Here is a 23,985-nt window from a genome sequence, read left to right as displayed (position 1 = left end):
TTGGTGTTATGGCGGGCTAATATGAATTAAAACATTTGATGCCACATTAGAAATGCTACATAGGGAAAAGCTGCTGTGTCAGGATGAATGTACATGAAGTACATCTTAAAAGTGGAATATAACACTGATTTAAAAAATCAGTTTAGAAATTATGTGATTTTTTTTTCTCTTTTGCTGTGACATACAGAGTTAATCCTACTAACCTGTTAGATAAAACAGGTTTGATAATTTGATAAACAAACAAATCTAATATAGGCTGTTGTTAGGTATGAAAACAGAATCTATGTACAGAAATACACACAGTTTGGTTATTGTAAGATGCTTTGATTTTTGAAAAATATCATGGGCTAAATATTTATGCTTAGCAAGATGTTTTTGTTTTTTTTTTTTTTGCAAAAGAGAGTGTATGGAAGAAGAAAGATGCAAACAGCACTGTTAACAAAGTATTTTGAGCTGTTATTCTGCTGGATTGGATGATGGATTAAAGTAGGTTCTGGGAGAGACTACTCTTTTCTTTCCATCTCAGCCAACAGTGAATAAATGGGCTGATCCTTAATTCTGGCCCCTTCTTTCTCCTTTCTTCCTCATCTTCCAAATTCAACTGCTTCCTGACTCCAGCACATGTTGTCTTGTGAAATTTAATGGGACCGTTTATCTCCGTTCCTGAGGGAGTATGTAGAGAGCAGAGAAACTTATTTTGCGATTTTTAATTCTTTAAGCCTTTCCTGAGACAATACAACTATTTTTAGTCCTTACTTGGGGCTTGCCTGAAGGTGCAAGCTAGCCCTAATATGATATTGGTAATTCTTGATAGACTGTAACAACTGAAGTCAGAATGGCAATATGCCATTGATTGGATATATTGAATAGATTGTATATATTCATTGTTCCCACTTGCATCTTGGATGAGAATACAACTCTGTATTTGTAACTGGTCAGGCTGTATCCAAATCTGTGTAATCTTCCAGTGCTAATAGCTTTTTGCTTCATCAATTCACAATACAGCCAACTACATTTGTGCTGACAGGTGCTTTAGTTCAGAATCAAAGGCTAAAGGCTAACATAAAATGGTTCATTTTATTATGATGGCTCAAAATCAGAGTTTTAACAATGAGGTTTAAGCATTTGACTCATTTTGTGGTTCATGATTATGTCCATTAGTGAGCAGGCAGACGCTGCATCAAAAATAGCCTGTTTAGACCTCTTAATAACACATACTTTTGAAGTTGAATAGAGATGAAATATTAATGGATTCTTAAAGGTACTGTATGAAAGAGCAACCTGAAGGCAAGATGATATTTCCAAGATACTGTTTCAGTGAAGAATAATGTAAATGCAAACAGAATACCCCTCCAATGCACTAGAAAAATTGGTATGCGTCTGATAGAGCCAGTGCCATATTAAATCACGTGTGAAAGCATTGCATTATTCAAATCTCAGAAACAGAGAAAAAAAAAAGCCCATTGAAAAGCCATCTGGTAGCTATTGCTGTTGTTAGTGATCCCATTTACTGACATTTGCATAAAGCTTGTTGATTACTCTTAGGAAGGGCAATATTAGCATAAATGTTTTTTTATCAAGCTAGTCATTTAGGCCCTGATCCGATGCTCAGAAATGCAATGCATATCCTGTATGTATATGAGAAGTTCACTTAAATCACCGGTGCTCTGCAGTAATAAAAAGGTGTGCCAGCATAGTTTCTGGAATGCACTTGAGAGACTTAGCAATGTTTTCACCATGCTGAAAAGGCTGTGCACAATAGAACAATATACTTTTGACTTGCTGAGAAAAGTAATGCAGCAAGATGTGTTTCTACTGCTTGTTTCTTCAGCTGTTAGGAACACTGATGGTGGAGTAGCAATATTAATTAATCCAACCTCATACAAATACTCTCGTCTAGAATGGATTAGGGAGATACCTTTCATTACTTCTCTCTACCAAATAGGATGTTTTCTTAGAAGACAGAATCTGTTGCATTTCACAACTGCATACTCATAAAGGTTATGTCTATGGTAGTGATCAAAGCGGGGGCAATGCATGGGCTGAAACACTGGTCTGCAATATTGACTAATTTTCCTGTCGTCTTTGTGAGATGTCCCAAACAATATTCCACAAGATAATACTGGAGTGTACTGTGGGAGGTAATACAGACCAGAGACTGCTAATGCACCGTATAGGCAGGGCCTCCCTGTATTGGAAAAAGGAGAGCTAAGCCACTTGAATGGAGCACTATTGTGTCAGTGACCCTCAGGGACAGTTTTATCTACTAATATAGGTGTAGCAAAATGGAGTATTTCCAGTGTTTAGGAAGGGACCATGAATTCTTTTGATTAGCAGATAGAAATTTAATTTTCTTTTAAGAAAAATGTTGACCTTTAAATTTTGCTAGTCAATATGCCTACTTTTCAGATACAGAAATTCAATGACCATTTCAATGAAATTGATCATTTGCCTGATATTTAACTAGAATCTACTTAACACATACAATTTCTGAGTAATTAGGATCTCAGTAGAAATAATGTTGATTGATTGAGGAAGAAGTTAACAGTTAAACAGCCTAGGTTAGAATACTGCCCATATGGCTCTTTTCCAAATGTAAGATGCAGCATAAAACTCTTCTCTTGTCAGGGCTTTTTAAAAGATGCACTATTGCTGGCCTTTGACTTCCACTGACATAGAAGTGTTTATTAAATGTAGCTGAGCACTATTTTGATGGTAAGTGCTATTCATCAGCTCATAGCGAGAGCTTAGAAATATATTCTGAAGTTGAAATCTGTGTAAGTGAAATTGTTATAGAAGAAGGGAGCCCTGTCAGCAACAAAGTTCTATTGCACGGAGTGCCTTTTGTTTAATATGAATTGTGCAATACCTTCTGGCACACTGCCTTCTTTCCTCTCATCATTGACAGACTTCTGTCTCCTCTTCAGCCTGCGATCAGCTGTCCCTTGGGGTGGCTGCCATCTTCGGACCATCCCATAGCTCCTCAGCTAATGCTGTGCAATCCATCTGCAACGCTTTGGGTGTTCCACATATCCAGACCCGCTGGAAACATCAGGTGTCAGACAACAAGGACTCCTTCTATGTCAGCCTCTATCCAGATTTCTCTTCACTCAGCCGTGCCATCCTTGACCTTGTGCAGTTCTTCAAGTGGAAAACAGTTACTGTTGTTTATGATGACAGCACTGGTAAGGCTAAAGCATTAGACTATGTGCAGATATATTCACATGTACAAAGAGAAGGAGGAGGGGTGTTGCTACTCATATTTCTTAATTTAAGAAATCTTAACTAAATTACAAGAGTTTCTATTGGCAAGGTAGTGTATAACAAAATGTGGATTTATTAGCATAAGTATACTCCTAAGTATGCTTCAGTTGCTGAGTTCTGAGTGTTTGAGCTCACAACTGTCAATAAATCAGTCACGCTCTATCTGCATTTTCTGCAGTGTTTTAACAGTTGCTAACAGCTATGTCTTCTGATTTTATTTGAAACTTAAATTTTGAAGAAAAATATGGTATCTTGAAAGATGTACCAGTATCCCTGGTGAAGCAGAAGACCTAAATTCTAGTGCTGCTTCTGGCATTACTTAAGTTAGAAAACAGATGTCATATTTGTTTGGAATTTCAGTATCTGCTTTTTTTCAGTGAGAATTGCAGAAGGACCCCTGGTTTTAGCTGCTAGGAATTGAAACCAAAGGAAATTGGAGGGTTGTTTTGCAAATGAGTTACACAAGATAAAAATGAATTCCTGACTTGCCAGCAGAAATATACCAGATTTCTACCTTTCCCTTACCTCACCCTCAACAAAATTTGTTTTGCCCTTCTGTTTTGCCTTGACAGTGACACCTTTGAAAATTGTTTTAAAAACTTCAGTTTGATTTGAGGTCTGTCTAGTGGTGGTCAGAATTAACACCATGGTAAGAGGAAAATCTGTAACGGAAGATACAAGGCGGGTACTTAGCCAAACAAGATGTATTTAATCTTCTTGGAAGTGTTGGTAACTTCTGTGCTGGTTGAACTGTCATTGGCAGGAAAAGAGCATGGTGAGCCTCAAACCCTTCTCATGGTTCAGTGAACTGGAAGACTGTTAATACCCTTGTTATATAATGCTACTATCTATCTAAATCTGAAATAAAAAAATAAGATCAACAAACAATGTTACATGTGAGGCTATCTGTAGTGAAGACTAACTGCTAGATAAAGAGCAGTTACAGCAAGGCAGAATGCCTGCCTGCTATTTAAGTTCAAATAAGATGTGTGTATAGCTATGAAAAGGTGAGGAGGGAACAGAGATGGCAGTGCATAAAATTATTTATAGCTGATTTTTTTACTTCATGCGTTTTAAAAAAAAGCAAGGCAGTGAAGTCTAGAGGCTGCCTCCCTAAAAGTTTGTTGGCTGATGTCACCAAAAGCCTTGAGTAATCAGACTTCTGGTTTAAACTTTAACTGTACTGAGTTAAATGTCTATTAAGAAATACATAGCTTGTTTATTTTTTTAATTTGTTCTGATACAGGACAGGAGTGAAAAAAGCCTCAATTTTTATTAAATTATGATTTAAAAAGTAATTTGGGGTTCAGTGAAACAGTTATAGACTTAGGTTTACATAAACTGGAAATATTTAGCTTTCTTTGAAATCACTTGGAGGTTAACTGTTTTTACAATAAACAGGTTACCTTTTAAAACAGGCCTCTCAGAAAAGTGGTATGTTTTAACACTTTGAAACTACTTTGCTCAGTGTTTTCAAGTATTTTTCTCCTCTCCCACACACACAAAAAAATTAACCTAATGAAATATTTCACATTTAATGGTCTCTCTTAACTCAATGCTTTTTGAAAGCTATGTTGTTAACGGCCATGATAGACCCGATCTATTCAAAAAGTATACTTAGAAGTCAGGATATAGGTAGAAATAGGAATGAAAATGGAAAAGAAGTTTTTATTGTGTATGTTGTGATCTACTTGATCTACCCATGACTACTGTAAACATTTGAGTGAAAAAAAGAACATGAGCTCTTTTTAAATAAATTTTTTAAAAAATGACAATGAATAAGGAGATTCAGGTATACAGCTTACTTAAAAAGCATAAAGAATTATTTCAGGAAATAGTCACTTTATATCTTTCTGGAGTGGCTAAACCCTTTAGATTATGGTACTGGTTGTTCTTGCTGATAAACAGTAATCCCAGCTACAACATCCTTCTTTTCTTGAAATCTGTTGCTGTCTGAAGAGATAGAAAGAGAATGAGTTTTAAAAAGGTAATCCTCTCTCTTTTTTTTTGTGGCATTTGCTTCAAGTAAATTTAAATTCTGCTTCTTTAAGACTCTCAGTTTCTCTTTGTTAGTAGCATCTCCTATGGATAATTCAAAGACTTCAGAAGTGGGACTCACTGCTGGGAAGTCCACAGCAATGCTTGCCTTTGAAGTACATAAGGGAACAACTCTTAGCTAGGGGGAACTGTCAATCTTGAAGTAGAGTTTAAATCTTGTTAGAGCTCAACTGCAAACTGGTGTTTTTTGAGGCAAGGGATGGAGGGAGAGGAACCTTTTGACAGGAAGTAGTTACTTTAGCTGAGGAAGAGGTTACCTCGTGCCATGGGATAAGATAAACATTTAGTTGTGACCCTAGGGCTGAAGCTGAATATGATAGTTTCAGCTAATATTTAGAAACTGTGTTGTAACACTCTTTGTGCCATTTAAGACTTAATTTCAATCACATTAAAATGAAGGCAACGGATACAAAACATTTTTCACTGTTTATATCTGTTTCTTCCACTTAGCCAGTCAATCCTTAAAGTAAGATGGATATCATTCTTATTTCTCCCTCCTTTGTTTCTTGTCTAATAATCCACATTTTACGCTCCTTTACTGAAAAGTTGTTTAGGATGACAATGCACGCCTTATTTTATGATCATTTTAGCATTATGGATTTCCTTTATCTGAATGCACAATTCACAGAAGCACATCCTGGTCAAGACAATCATGTGTTGGTATAGCAGATACAGTGCTAATTTCTTTTAATTGCTAAAATAAATATTTTTGGGGGGACAAGTTTACTTTATGTATTTCTATTATTACTCTATAAACATGGATACAAGGGGATATGATACTTTTATTATAGACAGGAAGAAAAGGTAGAAAACATACATAAACTCTGTCTGGATTCTTCTTAAGATGAATTTTGGGGAGTTGCTAATATGCCAAAATCCTGGAAGATTGCAGGTCCATTCTGAGGGAAAGCATTTATTTATTTATCTATTATTTTTAATTTTTAAAAATGTCTTTATATCTTAATTGTTAGGCTTCAGTTTTATGAATTCTCTAAGGAATTGTGAAAGTTTTACTTCTCCAATAAAGGAAAGTTACCTCACTCACTTCAAAGCATTCCAATAACAGCTGTGTCCATGTTTGTCATTCGTTCAGTATAGGGTATGTGTTCTTGAGTAAACACAAATAGAAAAAGCCGTGTGGTTATTTGATGCTGCAGTCAGTAAAGGCACATGTGTCATTCCCAGGAATGCGCTGCAGACTGATACTTCAGGTGCACACTTCTGCTGCTTCTTGATAGCACCATTGTGTCCAATTGTATGTAATCCCCCATGCCCCTGTCTTACAGGAAGGAAAGCCAGTTATGTGACTTTAATAGATAGCAGAGCATTTTCATGATGTTACATGAGGCACTCTACCTAAGTGTAGATGCAGTCTTCCATAGTGTCTGTGTCCCTTTCAATCCTTAGTATAGCTGCCCTCACAACATCCGTATGATAAGTGCAAAACAGACTGCCATCACTTGCATTTGATCTGGATCCTACTTGAACTGAGGTTGTGTGGTATAGAGGAAGTCGGTCCATGTTATAGAGCCCAGTTTGAAATAAGCGAGATTTGGAATCCCAGGCTCACTTTGCAATAATGAACATCTGCACATCTAAAAGATTACCACAAAGAACAGCCAGTACCGGGTTGTCTCCCTCACTGAAGTATTCTCCCTGTATCTTGTGTGGAGGAATAGCTGTACATCTTGCTACTAATTTGAGAAAAGACAAAGAAGTTGCTTTTCATGCACTATGTATAGCAACCGGACCCTGTCCCCAACCCTCCCCAGAAAAATAACACAGAAATAGCTAAGTCAGAGGAGATTAACCTATGGAGTCTGGCTATTGCTCCTTCTGTCATTATGGACCTCAGAATCCTGGGTTGTTCTGCGCTGATCAGACCTGCCCTGTGTTCAGGAGCCTGTAATGAGGAAAGCAGGATAACTTGGCACAGGAGAAAATGGAGATTGTGTCATGCTGAAATAGGGACAGAGATGCTTCTAAAGGGATATGATCAATAACACTGAAGGGAGCAAAGATCAGGTTGAATCCAGCGTAATAAGGAAGAGTCAAGGCTCTACAAATAGGATGAAGTAGATGAATAAACTAGAAAGGTTAATTCTATCTTGTCTCAGTAAGAAGAGGTGCAATCTGTTACAGTGGGGATAAGGTAATAGAAATAAAAATGAATGTAGAATGGGCAAAGGTTTTAATATTATAATAAAGCCTTCTGCCCTGGTAGTATTTTATGGAGTAGGCATTGTGACAGTAGGTAGATGAGTCTGTTCTTTCAAGGAAGGAAAAAATATGTGAGTCCTTTTTCTGTGAATCTGTCTTTGAATACTCCTGCACCTGGTGTTTTTTTTCCCATTAAATAATAGCTATATGCTGCTTCCTGCCACAATTTAGTTTCTCCCTTTACTTTAGCTCTCAAGCCTTCTTTTTAATGTAGTCCATCTGTTGTACAGACAAAAAATTGGAATGAGGCTCTAGAACACTTTTCTTTCTAGTCTGAAGATAAGTATTTCTTCCTGTGATCATTCTAAATGGCAAAGTATATTCCTTTTAACTGAATTTCCCATTAAAAAAAAAACCCTAGCAGGATGTAATGAGACGTTGGTTAGTTTTCGTTTTTTCCCTTACAGTAATTTATGGTCTCTTTGTTAATTAAATACCACTAAACTGTCCCTGGATACTAATTAAGTCCTTTCAGATTTACAGATTTGCTACAGTCAATTGTCTTTAGGAAAGAAAAGTGGAAAAATGGCAGTATGTTGATCAGCTGCATGTCCTAATGATTCTAATTGGTCTCAAAACAGTAACTTAATTTCAAGTACATATTCTAATCTTTGTGCTAAAGAAAACAGACTAGATAAATTCTAAATAAGTTTGTGAATCTCAGAGAATTCCAAAGCAAAGAATACAGGAACAGTTAAATGCTGGGGCCTTTAAATTATAGTGGAACTTGTATTGCCAACTAATTCTTTATGCAGATCAAGTTGATATAAACAGGGTTCTGGGTTTTTTCTTAATTAACATTTGTTTTGGTCTTGGGTGAATGAGTATAAACACCAAAAATCTGTTGCATTTATGAACAGAAGCCAAAGTAAAAGCTGGAAAAAATGACTTCAGAAATAAAAATGTTTTGTGTTGGTCTTCAGTATTGAACCCTGCGCTGTAATTCAAGTGAATGGAAAAGATGCTGTTTTGTTGATATTTTTACTGTGGTGTACAGGTACCGTTGATTTATAGATAAAACTGCAATTTCTTTCTTGGGACCAGTATTAAAATTATCTTATTCCTGCTGTATTTAGCGTTGTTATGCTCTCACCTTGAGTATTGTGTGGAGTTCTGGCCCCCACAATTTAAAAAGAATGTTAAGGTACTTGAACATGTCCAGAGTAGAGCAACAAAGCTGGAAGGCATGATGCCCTATGCAGAGCATCTGAGGACCCTGAGTTTGTCTAGGGTGGAGGAAAGGAGGCTGACAAGTGACTTCATTGCTCTCTACAGCTTCCTGAGGAGGGGAAGTGGAGATGGAGGTGCTGAGCTCTTCTCCCTGGTGAAAGGACGCGTGGAAATGGTTCAAAGCTGCACCAGGGGAGGTTTAGAATGGACATTAGGAAGCGTTTCTTTACTGAGAGGGTGGTCAAACTCTGGAACACGCTTCCTAGGGAGGTGGTCAATGTCCCAAGCCTGACAGTCATTAAGAGGCATTTGGACAATGCCCTTAATAACATGCTTTAGCTTTTGGTCAGCCCTAAAATGGTCAGGCAGTTAGACTAGATGATTGTTGTAGGTCCCTTCCAACTGAACTATTCTATTCTATATTTCTCATAACTTATTTCCAGATATCTTACATCTTGTGGTTTGGGGTGTGTGTGTGTGGTATTTTCCCCTTCTTTTTTCCCTGTGCTATTAATAAAAAAGGATACTCACCTTTGAACTTAATGTAAATTTACACTAAGGGGAATTAAATATGCTGGGGGTAAAATGGATGTGGGGTGATGACAGGTGGGCAATATTGCTAAAGCTTTAAGGATAAAAGCTTGTAAGTGATTCAAAGTAAATCTTGGCTAGGGAGAAAATTTCTCTTTAAGCAGAATATACATAGTGCACTATAAAGATGACAAAAGGTGTTCAAGAAACTTTAGAGAACAGGCAACTGAGTAGGATAGAAGATGAGATGGTCTGAAAAGGCTTGCTCATCTCTCTTTCTGTAAATGAATTAAGCAACATTTCAATTTATGTGAAAAGCCGTTCTCCTTTATAAACACTTCCGTATAACTAAGGTCTATTCTTAGCAGAACAAGAGAGAAGGAATGAAATGAGTTGAGGACGCTGTATTTGAATGTTTGACAACTGATACTGTAACGGTGCACTTCACCTGAGATTAGAAGACATGACCTCAATCATGGTGAACAGAAACTTGCAAACTGACATGGCTTGCATGCAGTAGAATATATTTCATGTTTGAAATTTTGATATAGAAAGGTAAAGTTTACTCAAGAATGGATGACAGGCAGAAATAAGGAGATTTCATAAAGATAGTCTGATGTGCTTAGTCCACAGTACAGTAAGAGACATCTGCTGGGAGCAACAGTGTAATTATAAAAAGCACAAATGAGTATCATTATTGTGATTTGCATTGCTGTGGATCAAGATCCTAAATAAACACTAAACCATGAAAATGAAGCGGACAAGGCTTTTTCTTCCCATCTTCTTTAGAATAATCTAACAAAACTAATCAAAGGCAAGGTTTTAATATCAACAAATATCTCAGACTAGGTGTTTACTGGGAAAAGGAGTATAGAAGGACACAGTTCTTACAATATTCTTAGAGAGATGTTATAATGTATGTTGTTTATTTTTTCAATACTGAAAATACTGAATGCCCATGTATGAGATGTTCTTGTCATATTTCTGATAGTGAATCAGTGCTTGGGAATGGAAAATAATGGTTTACTATTAGAGACTGCAAAACAGCAAAATGTACTGAACAGAAGTCAAGAAAGTGAATGTCATTAAAACTGGAATTTCTGCTAACAGAATTAATTGGAATCTAAAACAAAGAAGATTCAGATCAGTTGATGATTTCTTAAATAATAATGAAATCGAATAAAACAAAACAACAGTTGTCAAGGGAGCTAAGCTTTTAAATCACTTGAGTAAGAGACTTTTGAAAAACTTTAAAATGAAGTAATCTTAGATCTGTTAATAACCTTTTGAGAATTTATGGATGGTATGTGATGTTCTAGAAGTCTGGAAAAGGTAGACAAGATCAGATTTATCCCAACTTAGATATTTGGTCTAATTTTGAAGTATATTTATCCTCATTTGTTACATTCATTTAACATCTAAATCATCTAACTATTCCTAATAACTACTTTCCTAACTTGGAATCTCTTAAAAATTAGGTAGAATAAAGTGAGGTTGTAGTATGAAGGTTGGGTTTTTTTTGGTGGTTTTTTTTTTGTTGTTGTTGTTTTGTTGTTGTTGTTGTTTAATATACATCAGTCAGCTGAATTTCTATTCCTGGAAAAGTGCTGGAAAAATAAACTATTTACTTGTAAACACTTAAAAGGTCTCAAAGTGATGAATAACTATCAAGTTTGCTTTATCAAGAGCAAATAATGTAAAACTTTCTCATTGTGGATAAGGAAAATGCAGTAGATGTGATAAATATTGAGTTAAGAAAGTCATACTGTTCAAGGTGACATTCTTATATGCAAATTATAGAAATGGGTTGCTTATGCAACTGTTGTCGAATGGATGCAAAAAAAGAGCAATAAGGCATAAATAGACTCGTTATGGCTTACTGCAAATCTGAAAAGATATACTTAAAAGGTTCATTTTCTGGTATGAAGAGTATACAAATTACATACTCAGAAGTTACAATACTCTTGAAAATATGATTTGTGTTAAAGTATTTTAATATTTATCTATGAACTGTAAGATGTGTTCATTGTGGATAAGCCAACAATGGCATTACAAGAAAGAAAGCATAATGTACTCAGATGTATGACCTGGAATTTCATGTGTAAAAAATTCCCAGGTAATTCCAATTTAACCTGTAAAAGAAAAGCATCACACCATATTACATTGTTTTTTGCAGCAGAACTCAAGAAAGATGAGGGTTCTTCAGATCACAGGCTTAGGAATGTATGACCTGGGAGGAGAGACTAAAAGAGTGTTGGTTTAGTCTAGGGCAAGTAGACAAAATGGGCTTGCAAAAGGAAATAAATAAACTATCCTCTATGTTAAATGTCATAGTTAGAGACATGTTTAAAATTATAGCAGAAATGATTTAGCTAAGGACATTTACGTTAGAACGCAATAACAGATATCCTTGAAAAGCTGTGTAAACTCCATCTCATGAGGTTTTGTGGTTCGGTGTTGTTTCTTTGCTGGGTTGTGGGTTGGTTTTTTTTGTTGTTGGGTGTTGTTTTTTTTAATAGCAATGTATTCATACTGCTTTTGCTAGAGAGGACAGAAAAGACAGGTAAGGGTGACCTTTTAAGGTCACTGTCAGGACTATTCTCTATCACTGATGCTGACTGATGTCTCTGTTGAATGTGCAGAAATACTAAATTATAAACTACTATTAAGTTATTCCATTGATAGTGATTCTTCAAATTGGATTTATATTAGATATCAGTTAGATGAAAACTATACCTGTGTGTATTTTTGCATAGTTTACTGTTTTGCCTTGTGCAATTTCAACTAGCATTTATTCTGGTTCTTCAAAGCAGATGCAGAATTCACAGTAGTGGTTGTTCTTGAAGGGCTGGGTGGTACTCCTCTCTGCAAATAAACAAACTTGTATACAAATCTTATCAAAGATACAGAGTGGGATGGGATATCTTAGCACAGCATGTTAAATGAAAATATTTTTGTGTATTTCAAATTTGCTTATTATCAATTAATAATTGGTTATTCTGTGTTATTTAATGGAATGAATGGAATGAATATGTAAAGGAGGGCTATATTTGCCATGGGGAACAAAGCAGACTGAGGCTTCCTATGCATATCAGCTGGAATGGTAAGCAGTTCTGTTCCACATCTGTTCAGTCACTGAGTCAGACAGAGGTTGCAGCATTTGTAAAACACCCACACTTTTATTGAATCTTCTTATTAAAGACAATAAATTTTTAAGCCTTCCTTGAACTCAGAGTTGGTAGAATTCTGATAATTAATAGGCCTAATAATTTTGACTTATTTTTGGAGAATGAAGAAATATTTTCCAGACTGATTACCTATTGCATAGTATCTTTTAAGTACAGAGTGTTTAAAGTGCTGTGCACAGTGATAAAGTGAAAACACAATTAGTAGTTATGTGCTAAACCTAATTGTAGTATTTGGATGTAGCTGGTTATTTGGTTTGGTGTATTCCTTTCCTAAGAATGCCATTGTACCATTTGTTCAGTAAAGTTCAGAAATATTTTTCCAGTGATATATGACAATACCAGTGGTAAAGAGGATGTTGTGAAGTTAAAATTTCACTTTCAAACTTTTTTAGTCTTTTCGCAGTTTGGAACTTAAGAATTGTCTTAGCTAGCTCTATGAAGAGAAAGAAGTTAAATTCTGTTATTCTTTTTGGTAAATGGACCTGTAGTAGTTCTTTGAGAATAAATCAATGGAGATTTTAATTATTTTCTTTGAAAAGAAAAGTAAATGTCATCAAAGTAAACAGAATGCATAAGTCCAGCCCATCTTTCAGGAAAATATCTATGACAGACCCTGCCCTGTTTTGGCCAAGAACTGAATTTGGACTTACTGCAACAAGACACACTATTATAAAAAAGAAATCTATAGGTTTAAGATAAAAATAAAATAAATCCATAAGGTACTTTTTTTTCTATAAGCCTAAGGAACAGAAGTGGATGTAACATTTTCAGAAATTTTTGCATTAACAATGAACGTATTTCAAACAGCACCTTAAATTGTTTTGCTTTTGTGGGTTTGAATAAACTTAAGAATTTAAATCTTACAGAAAATTCACTAGGGAACTTAAAATCAAAATAATTCTTTCTTTCATGAAGATTGGAAAATTTTATTCACTATTTTCAGAAAAATGTGACGGGAAAATTATTTAAGTGAAAACTGAAAACAGGAAAATGGAGACATAATCAGTATCACGTCTTGCGTGGGGCATAAATTTAAACTCAAATTTATCCAAACTTAACTACACTTCTACTCCTACTTCAGTATTACATATTTTGTTCTCCGGTTGGAGGAACACTGTGAAATGCGCTGAGATGTCAACCCCTTTATGAATTGTTTTACACTGGTCTCAGCTCAAATATTCCCATTTTAATACATTTTAATTTGAATTCAGCTTTTTCTTCTTTCTTGCACTTTTATATTTTTTTTAGCGAAAATATAACTGCTTTTGTTTCCAGGAATAAATGTGGTTACCTAGTGTAAATTCCCATTTAGAATGTTCATTTATGTTTCTTTTCCAACCAAGTCCATTTTGATTTCTAGTAGATATTATTTTTTTATTTAGTTTTGTATACTTTGATAAATAGTGATAATCCTATGATATGGCTAGGAATTGCTAACTTGTTCTACTGCTTCTTTTGTCATTGATTCTGATGGCTTTGACAAAGGCTGTTTTGTCCTTTGACTGTAGTAGATCTCTTTTTTCCTCTTCACCCTCATTAAACTGCACTGCTTATAGATGTCAGCCACTTGAGAGATCATACTTCACACTATTACAAGAATTCTTTTGAAATGCCCAGGACTGTTAATTGTCATTGCTGTCACCATCGTCACACTGAATTAAAGATAAAGCTTTCTGAAAATGTTCAAAAACATGTTCAGAAAACTGAATAACAGTATTTCAACTCAGGCATATCATAATAGAGTCGCATAAGTGAAGGAACATCACACGTTGCTGGAGACTAGAAAAACATGGCAAATCTAACATAAAAGGCTTAATGCTTTCTTAATTTCCAATATTTCTTCAATTATATTAATTTTTTTTTTCTTACATTTTCACACACTAGGCACAGAGGTGAGGGAAGGAATGGACCGTTCTCCTGTTTTTTTTTTTCTAGCTGCTCTATGCTGCAGCTGATAAGTACTCAGGTGGTATGAAAAAAACTTATTTTCTTAATCTTTTTATGGTGATCTTCAAGATCAAAACCTTCCCAGGAACTGAAGGTCTTTCCTGAACTTAAGCAGCACACTGATTCCCTCTTGTGGAACTGTGTGGGATGGGGTAGAGGGCTTTTTTCACTGCAGTGCTGAAAAGCCATTATTAGAAAAGAATTGTTACTGGAAATAGGCTGAAATGGGATTGGCTATTTGAAACTAACTATAAAAGATGTTTGCACCCATGCTCTGACGTGCTCACTTAGCATATTTAAGGAAAACAATAAAGCTGATTATTGCCTTGCACTTCAATTACAGCTAGTTATGCTGAAACAGCAGTAAAATGGATTTAACATTCAGATGCTAAGACCCAAGACACAGAAAAATAAGTGATACGCACAGTATCAGAATGGAAATATGACTGTCTGTGGAGTTAAACCTGGATCCCTCGTTTTCTTGTTCAGTGATTTTTAACCCTAAGGCTAGTGTCTCCTATACATGGCATTTTAGTAACATCAATTTCAATATTAATTATGAATACAAACACTTCTGCTTTCCTGCAATAAGTAACTGTTTCCAAACAGTCTAAAAGAAAGTTTTTTTTCCTGTCTTTAGTCTAGACATTTTTAGATCTTTCATAATGGTGAGGTTTGTATTTCAAATACATATACATATATGCACACACATCTAGTTAAAAACCATAGGTCTGGCATTTTTTGTTTGCTTCAGAAAGGAGCATTTTTCTCAGATATTAGTATTCATGTGCTCTAAGTCCTCCCAAAGTACACCACTGGTTATATCAGCACCATTTTGTGGAAGTGCAGGTCAAGGAGTGAAAGAAAAATCCCCTCAGTCTGGTGACACATACTTATACCATTTGTATGATCACTGTTGATCCTAGGTTCTCCAACAAGTAGCTTCTGTTTGTTGAGCTGATGATGACTAAAAATGGGTAAGACCGCTGGAGATAAAGGTTAAAGGTGTTAGTTCAGGTCCATCCTTCCACATACGAAGTAAGGATCACCTGAAGTTTGGGTACTAGAATTTCTGTCCTAATGTGCCCAGAAGGTGTTAATAACTATACCTGAGCATGCAGCCTCATCAGGCACTGTGGATTTGAAGGCAAATCAGGTATTCTCTCTCTAACACTCAACCTTTAGGGCTCAGGTCAAATTTTTAAACCAAAGACATTCAGATGTGTCCCTCCTTCCCATAAACACTTCATCTTTTGAATTTGTGTCTTTTTAATAAAGGAAACAGTAAAGCCTTTAAAATGAATATAAACATCTAAAATATTTCTGTTGTACTCTTCTAAATATTGAGCCTTGGAACTCACGCAAAACTATTTGATTGTCTTGATAAATGTCCAGCTGTGTGTGACACTGAATAGCACACACCTCAATATATCAGTATGAGGGCAAGATGAACGTTGGGATACTGCATCATAGCCAACAATTCTGGAGCAGTTTAGAGAGAGGCATAGTTCTTAGCCCTAGAAATCTTGTTCCAGCAGACAATTAAGTCAGTAAATGGATTGCTGACCATTTTCTGAACCATTATTCTATGTTGAAGTTTTTATCTGGAGCAAAAGATTTAGTCTCTGTCCAGTCCAGACTATAAGTACTATGAAAAGATGCTGATTGAGGAAAAGAAATGCCAGGAGAGAACTAGCTACCTAAACTGAAAAGTTTTCTCTTACTACTGGCATGGCTACCATCCAAGAAAGAGTTTTTGAAAAATGTTGTCAGTGGAAATAATTTAACTTTTATTCTTCTTCTCATACTTGGTGACCCAGAACTGGCTTTTCAGTGTGTTTAAACTCTTTTTTTTAGTGATATGTTCAAAATAAATATATTTCCTCAAAACAACAACCCCTCCCCCCAAAAAAAACCCCAAACAACCTAACTTGATGATCAAATTATTTTTTCTAACAACTTAAATGCTTGTTTTGAAGCACTGTACCTTCTTTAAGTGTGTTTGTATAGCTGAAAGGCCACACATGGGGAGAGTGAAGTGTGGAATTAATTAATCAAGATATGATAGAACATGCCAACAGGTAAGGGTATTCTGATTTATAAACAGTTGTTCTTCAGTATCTCTGAAGAATAGTTGGGGGCAGTAGGTCACTGCTGTATGCTTTGATAAGGAGATAAGTACGTAGTTACAGGTATCTTGACATTAAGAGCCTCTATACGTCTACACTTTTCCCCCGCTGAAGGAAATTTTGTAATCCAAATAGACCTTTGGAGTTCATTCTGGCAAATACTATTATTATCATGGGTGACTAGTGTATCTTGGCTTGCCCTAATGAATCTAATTTTTAATTTTTCAGCTGAAGTTATTCTAAACAAAGCAGCTGTATTTCCTGACAAAGGGCTTGTTAAATAGAATTTGCTTTGGCAAAACTACTTCTAAAGTCAGTTACCAGTTACTTTTCCTTCTTTGTACTGATACAGTGCTATCATTTTCCTGGTAGGAATCAAGATTAATAATGGAAAAATAATTTAAGTCAACATAACTCTAGATATCTTTGAACTCTTCTTTAGGTCACCTCCACTAACTGTAGTAAATTTTTAATACTGCAGAATGCAAGTGGCACAAAGCTCTAATGAAGTAATATCTGTAATATATATACATACACATGCATACACACATAGTGTTCTGATTACTCTCCAGTGCTTCAACTACAAGACTAAAAAACCCTGCTAAAATGTTGGACTCTGAAGCTGGTAATAAGAAGTTGTATTAATTATGTTTACAGTAAGAGGATAAATTTTTTTAATTATGTATCTTAAAGTTCTTTCTCCATTAAAGACGCTTCACACCATTGGTACTCTATTTAAATGGATTTAAACATAACCGATGTCATTTTTAAGAATGCTTTACAATGTTAGAACTGGGTGAAATTATCTTAATGTAGTAAGAAGGCTAAACATGAATAAATGAGAAAGGTCCATTAAGCTATCTTCATCTCTGTTTTCTCTGTATTTTTCTTAATGGTGTTTCTATATTATGTAGTTATATCCAAAGAACAGAGAACAGCCCACACATCAAGTAGCCCTGCTAGCAAGTGAAATTTTTTTTTCTTTTTATTTTTAATCCTTTCACTAGAGGTGTTCTTAAAGTAGAGGGCAAGGATGATAAAACTAATCTTGAGAGTTCATGGGTAATCTGTTCAGGGTGTTCAATATCTGTGAATCATTTTATAGCAATGAACTGTTCTGGTTGATGTGAAGCATTCTATCAATGCCCAATGAACGGGCATTCTCCTCCTTTGTACCCATAGCCCTTTCAAAGTCCAACACACAATATTTTTCTGAGACATAACCAGAAAAACTGGGCAGGGGGCTGTCAGGGAAGGAGAAGAGTACAGAGAGGTGTGAGAGGAAACAACTTGCCAAAAATAGACAAACTTTTCTGGTAGCTCTACAAAGCAATATATTATTAATTTTGAAGTTTTTGATATTCTGAAGATAGGAGTAGCCTTTAAAAGAGCATTTGTGTTCTTTGTGCAGAAAAAGGTTCATGTGTTCAGCCTATTGCAAGGGGCATTTGCTTGCATTCTTCCTGTGCAAGCACAAAGGCAGCATTAATGGAAATGATAAATAGTTTGATGAGCAGGCCAGGTGGCATAGCAATGGCTCGCAAGACTGCTGAGCTGGAGACACAGGTTTTAAAACAAACTTGGGGCTCTTGCTTCCTGGACTGGTTGAAGTTGAACATGTCGAGGAGGTAATGTGATTGATCTCTTTGGAGGAAGATGCCAGCTGGAGAGCTCACAAACTGCTCCTTCAGGATTCTCCTTAAAGATGAATTGATGGCAGCTTCTGAAAAGAGTTACTCACACCACATTCTTCCCAGCCATTCAGAGGTAAGACTCTATCACAGTGGCTGCTAAAAGAAGGAATTGAGAGTTTAAAGGGACAGGAAAAAGGTGTCCTTGGTGAAAGAAACTGCAGGAAGTACATTCCCAAAATGCAGCTATTATTTCTATACTGTTGTAAAATAGATTTTTTTATTTAGGAGCTTGTCCACACAAATGGTTGGTTTTTGTTTTTTTTTTCATTACACTGGGATCCTGTAATGCTAATAAAATAAGAGGTCAGCATTTCATATGAGGGCTGTACTTCATTTTATATTGTAAATCTGTTGTTTTAAAAATATTCTAGTCTAAAATCTGTGCTTTTGTGTTGACAAGTATGTCCTCAAAATCATGGTGAAGAAAGGACTTTCTTTGTCCTTAGCTTCATTGTCCTTGTAGTTCTCATATTATGTTCCTCCCTTCATTGGAGGCTCTGATACCTCTTTTTCTGATTAGCTACATGTGAGCTACATACGTGCCCTTTTGAAACTGTCCCTTGCGGATCCACAGACTTTATTTCTCAGTGCGTGACAGCTTGTTACTTTGATCCTGAATAACCAGCTTGTCCATTTCCTCTAATGGTAGACAACAGGAACAAAAGTTACTTTGGGATTAACAGTAGCTCAGAAACTTAGAATTAATGTATAAGTATTCGATGCTTGCTTGACCTAAACTACCTTGGCCTTTGTGTACAGAGGGTAGAAGTGTAGAAATGGAGTCCCACAGACAAACTGGACACAGTAGGAAGAAGCAGTCTTCCTTGAATCTCAGGAATCTCACTCATTGAAATGAGCCACAACAGTATTAGGAAAAAGTGAAAATACAGAACAAATTTTGGCAACATATAAAAATGAAAGCAAACAATGAATTTGTCTGAATTCATCTGATGTATTGAGGACTATATGTTAAAGACAATAAGGTAGAGCTCATTTTAGGTTACTGGGAGGCACTAGTTCTACTGCAAAAAGCCTGAAATATATGATGTCTTACAGCTGTGAAAAACTGAACTCCAAACAGATTGTTACTATAAGGATGGTGGCAGAATTTATTTATATGAATACATGGATTGCCTGATTACTTCTCAACTGTGCAATGTTTTGATCCCCTGTGCCTTTTCTTTGGCCATTGCACCTACTCTTCCTGTGGAAACCAGGATGTTAGGGTGTGGTGGGGAAGAGAAGATGAGTGACAACAGGAGCTGGGAAGCAGTTAGTGTCCACTGCTGGACCCAGGTGCTGCAATTTACATGAAGGAGCTTATTCTTTTAGGTTGTATCTTTTCAATGTTTGATTTTTTCTTTGGTTACAAACAGTGACCCACTGTTCAACACTTGACCTAAAAAAGAAGGGGGTGAAAATTAAACTGCTCAAAATGATTGGAAAACACTGCAGGCAAAACAATGCAGAGTCAACGGTTTGTAATTGATTACTTTTAAATATAAGCTTCCAATCACTCATTTTGTTAGTGAGAAAAAGGACACAATTACATAAATAGGTACCTTTCCCCTCCCTAGGAAGAAAGTGAAACACCGTGGGTGTTTTTGCCGCCGGTTACACGCGGTCCATCGGAGTTTACCCTGGGAGGTGACCGGGGGAGCTGCAGGCTGAGGCCGTTTGGTGTAACGGTTTCTGCTGCTTTGCGCGTAACGGCTTAACCCGCAGCCCCTCAGGGGGGCCCTGCCCCGGCGCGAGGCGCCCGCGGCCGCAGCCTGCCTACCCGCCCCTCAGCCGGGCTGCGCTGCGGCAACGAGCTCCCCCTCTCCGAAAGGGTGTCTCTAGCCCGGAGTCGCGGCTGGTGCCCGCCTTCGGTACTTCTGAGAAGGGGCTGCCTCCCTTTGGTGCCCGGGGGGATTTTTTTCTCTGCTGCTTAGGTTGGCTGAACCGGCTGTGGCCGGCGCTGGGCAGGTTGTGGTGCACCGCTTTGTACCTTGTTCCTTGCCCAGGCCATAATCTCCAATGTATTTCAACTCCAGTGGCTTCATCCAGGCGTAATGGAGAGGAAAAGGTAAAGAGAATGCTGGTTTTTGGGTTTGGGGGTTTTGTTTGGTTTTGGTGCTAGTTTTTTGTTGTTGTGTTTGGATTAATTATGCCATTTTTTACTGTGGGAATTAATTTGGTGGTTTTTATTTTATAGGAAGACTAGACTGCTCTTCACACACTCTATATATAAACACCAGTACTGCATCACAAGTGTTAGGTATAGTGTGGAAGGAAACCTTCTGCCTTTGATTTATATTTGCAGGAGTCTCCTTTTGAAGGGTGATCCAGGCCTGGAAAGCCTTTACTCAGTCTCAGCTGCTACTAATGCCTGAGTGAGGAAATGCTGCTTCTCAGCACTTACTCGTCGGCACTCTGTCATAGAAATAAAAGTACCAGAGAGCGATGTGCTCAGTCAGTATTATGTGATTTTGTTTGTTCCACGAGGCGTCTCTCTGCAGTGAGGAGCTGCAGGGTAGCTGTGCACTACTTGCACAGCTTGTATGCTTGGCAAGTGCATTACTTGCCACCCATGACACAGCTTCATGGTAGCTCCCCACACCATGAGCTCTGTGCCTTGAGGGCTCTGCGCTGGAGGTGGCAGCCCTTGCGAGTGAGGGAGTTTTGTTTTCCAGACTTCTTCCCATGAGAGCCTGGCGAGCTGGAAACCATTGAATTCGTCCTAGCAAGGATATATTTTTTGAGTATGGACGAGAATGAACAAATATTCCTTGTAGTGGGTGGTCTGGTGGGCTACCGAAATGAGTTGTTCAGTAGACTGGAACAGGTTTTGTGCCCTGCATAATTCATCTGAACTTAGTAAGCGCTGGTGGATGGAAACACAATGAAAAATACATGTTAAAATCATAAAAATGAAAGTATGTGTTAACTGTAACTATTACTAAAATTAAATATTCTGATATACATAGAAGTTATGAGCAGCAATACGTACACATTAAAAGCTTAAGGTTGCTTTTTTAAATTTTGTATTGATAAGGTCAGGAGAAAAAACTTAGCTTTGAAATACCTGGAATTTGTTTCTGTTTCAGATTGCTTTATCTTTTAAATATGTTTTGAGGAAGCTCAAGTGCTACTGTTTATGTGTCCTGGCAGTTATTGAAGAGATAAATACCTCTTCATTTGCTTGCATACACACCTGTACTGCCCCAGCACTGAGGTCACCTCAGTGCACTAGAGGGGTGTGCATTCACACGTTTTCTTCCCCTTGTTCTCACTCTCAGGTTCCCCTGGTAGCTTCTACAGCTTTTGTACTGCCTTCGCAGTGTGGTACTTTGCTTATTGCTCATCATTTCTCTCTCGGATACGTAGGTAACCTAGCAGCAGACACTATACTTATCATAGTATTCTTGACAGTTTTTAATTGCTCTGGAATTAGTTCCTGCATGTGTAAATCTTCTCTTCCAAATTTTGGTGGTATTTTTTCTTTCTCTGGAGTTGCCCAGTAATGACAAGATTTATGAAGAGGAGGACTTTCTTTTTTTAATTCCTGACTTGCCCATTTAGGCTCTTGAGAGCATGAAGTCATGCACACTGCTCACCTTCTTGGGTAATGCTCTGAAACAGAACAAAGCTTGGAAGAAAGTTTTTGAATTGTTGGCTCTCAACCCCTGCAGTTTTTGTCAGCCATACAGTAGATGTTTAATTCATAAAAGTACTGTAAGACATTGACTTCACGAGCTCTTATAGGCCACAAAACACTTCTCCCCATTCTGCAACAAACCTTGGACCTGCAGTAAAAGACCAAAGCTGTATTGCATTGGTGCAAGAAAAGGGGATAGATCAAGGGACCTGTCAATTTGTGATGTCCTACATTTGTTTACTAAAATTTTGGAACTTGAGGACTTGATACAGAGAAAAGCAGCCTCCCTTTCTCCCTTCCTTGCATTTCACCTTAACATTCCTTGACAATCTTAACTAAGTCTCCAAAGGTGTAATGAAGGTGATTGGTGTAACACCTGAGAAAAAGTAAAACATACAAATTAGGCACTTTCCCGTCTAAGTACGCAATGCTTTGGAAGAACGAACAGTTTACAGTCAAGAAATAACAATCAGGGTTCCTCTTAACCCTTGATATATCAAAAATACTGAGTATGGTACTTGTACAGGAAACACGAACTTCATGAATCATTTTAATGTCTTCTACAAATTAATTTCACAGTCACTTCCACAAACACAGTAAGATTTGTTCTGGAGTGGTTCTGATTCCAAAATTTGCACAGTAGACTAAAGCTACTTTTGTCTCTTGCTATTCTTGAAAATTAGTTCAATATAGAAATACGAGAACAGGGACTAAAGGCCAGGTGTTTCCTGTCTCAGATGACTGTCATAACCATGATACTAACAAGTGTCTATTTGTCTCCTATGAGCAACTCCAGCTGCAGATTTGGATTACAGTGCTCTTAAGAATAGTCTATAATACTTTATTCATTCCTCGCCTCCCAAATAAAAACAAAAGGGCCAAATATATTTGAGATTACAGAAATCCTGAGGGAAAAGTCATCATGCTATTATCCAGAAACAGCCGTGTGGTTGAGACACAGTTCTGATTGTCCTCATTTTGAGTAAATGCGTATTTTGTAATTGTTGTCTCCATTTAAGACTCAAACAGCAGTGCAGTTTTGAATCTCCTAATCTTCAGTCTCTTTTAGCGTATTTTCACGCATGATGTTTATTTTTTAAATAGCTTTCAATTTTTCTGTACATCTCATAGATACGATTTTTGAGCAAATTGTGGACTTCTCATCTTTGGCAGTTTATTTAATGCTCTCCCATGGGGAGATTGATACTTGTTTTGTGAAACTGATTATCTCTTTCCTACCACATATCTGTGACATAAAGCTGTGTTTAAGAGTTTCATACTGTGTTAATCTTCCGTACTCACAGTGATTTCTAGTTGTGATGATCTGCTGCAAGGAGTGACTGAAGGTTCTTGGCAAGTGTTCAGTGACATAGAACTTTTTCCACTAAATATGACTTGGAGATTAAAATACAGCTCATCTCAGAAGTCCCCATTAATATTTTAATGCTTCAGGGGTACAAGGTCCTGAAGATGCCTGTACATTGAGATTCTCACCCCCCTGCCCCAAATCTGCCATTTTCCCCCCCAGTCTTCTTGACCTTACATGTGATGTAAGTAGTTCAGATAGATGCACGTCTGAAGTTCACATACTGACATCTCGTATGTCAGCTTTGGATACTGTTGTATGTTATATGGCAACGCATTTTGCAGCACTATCTGATTCAAACTAACATAGCTATCTAGAAAGACTGTCTTTCTGTCTTCTCAGTCATATTTGATTAGTGAGCATCAAAAGCCAGGATTTATGTATTTTCTGGCAGACGGTGTCATACTACCTGTCCCATATTGCTACTTTTGCGATTTGTAGTTCTTAAGTGGAAATGCATGGATATCAGAGCAAGTGAGCAACTGGCAGGACTTTGCCTTTGAGAAAGACTCTGCTTGGAAATGTGGTCATTCCCTCAATCTGAAATAATCTAAATTTCTTGACCGCAAGGGCATGCATTCTAGTTGCTTTATTTTTCTTAATCTTAAGCAATTAGGAAAGACTGGGGGACAATCCTGAGCGTTTTTGTTGATGTGTTTCTGTCAGTTATTTTTTGTAAGGTGGTTAATGGCTATGGGCTATGCTATGTTGTTCATGTCAAAGCCTTTCTTTCATGTACCTGACCCAGATCATCTGAAAATGGTACTAATATGCAGTA

The 23,985-nt window shown here is 36.9% G+C and overlaps 1 protein-coding gene across 1 annotated transcript in view; it reads left to right on the top strand.

Annotated features, from left to right (window-relative positions):
- The window catches only part of GRIK2 (glutamate ionotropic receptor kainate type subunit 2), a 417,871-nt gene that overhangs the window by 135,436 nt on the left and 258,450 nt on the right, over nt 1–23,985 (top strand). The window contains exon 3 of the mRNA XM_064447555.1: nt 2,928–3,185. Coding sequence (XP_064303625.1) covers nt 2,928–3,185 — 258 coding nt within the window. The remainder of the gene's footprint in view (nt 1–2,927; nt 3,186–23,985) is intronic.

Source organism: Phalacrocorax carbo, chromosome 3, assembly GCF_963921805.1.
Source record: "Phalacrocorax carbo chromosome 3, bPhaCar2.1, whole genome shotgun sequence".
Taxonomy (NCBI): domain Eukaryota; kingdom Metazoa; phylum Chordata; class Aves; order Suliformes; family Phalacrocoracidae; genus Phalacrocorax; species Phalacrocorax carbo.
The sequence above is the reverse complement of the archived record's forward strand: the minus strand, read 5'-3'. Positions and strand labels throughout refer to the sequence as shown.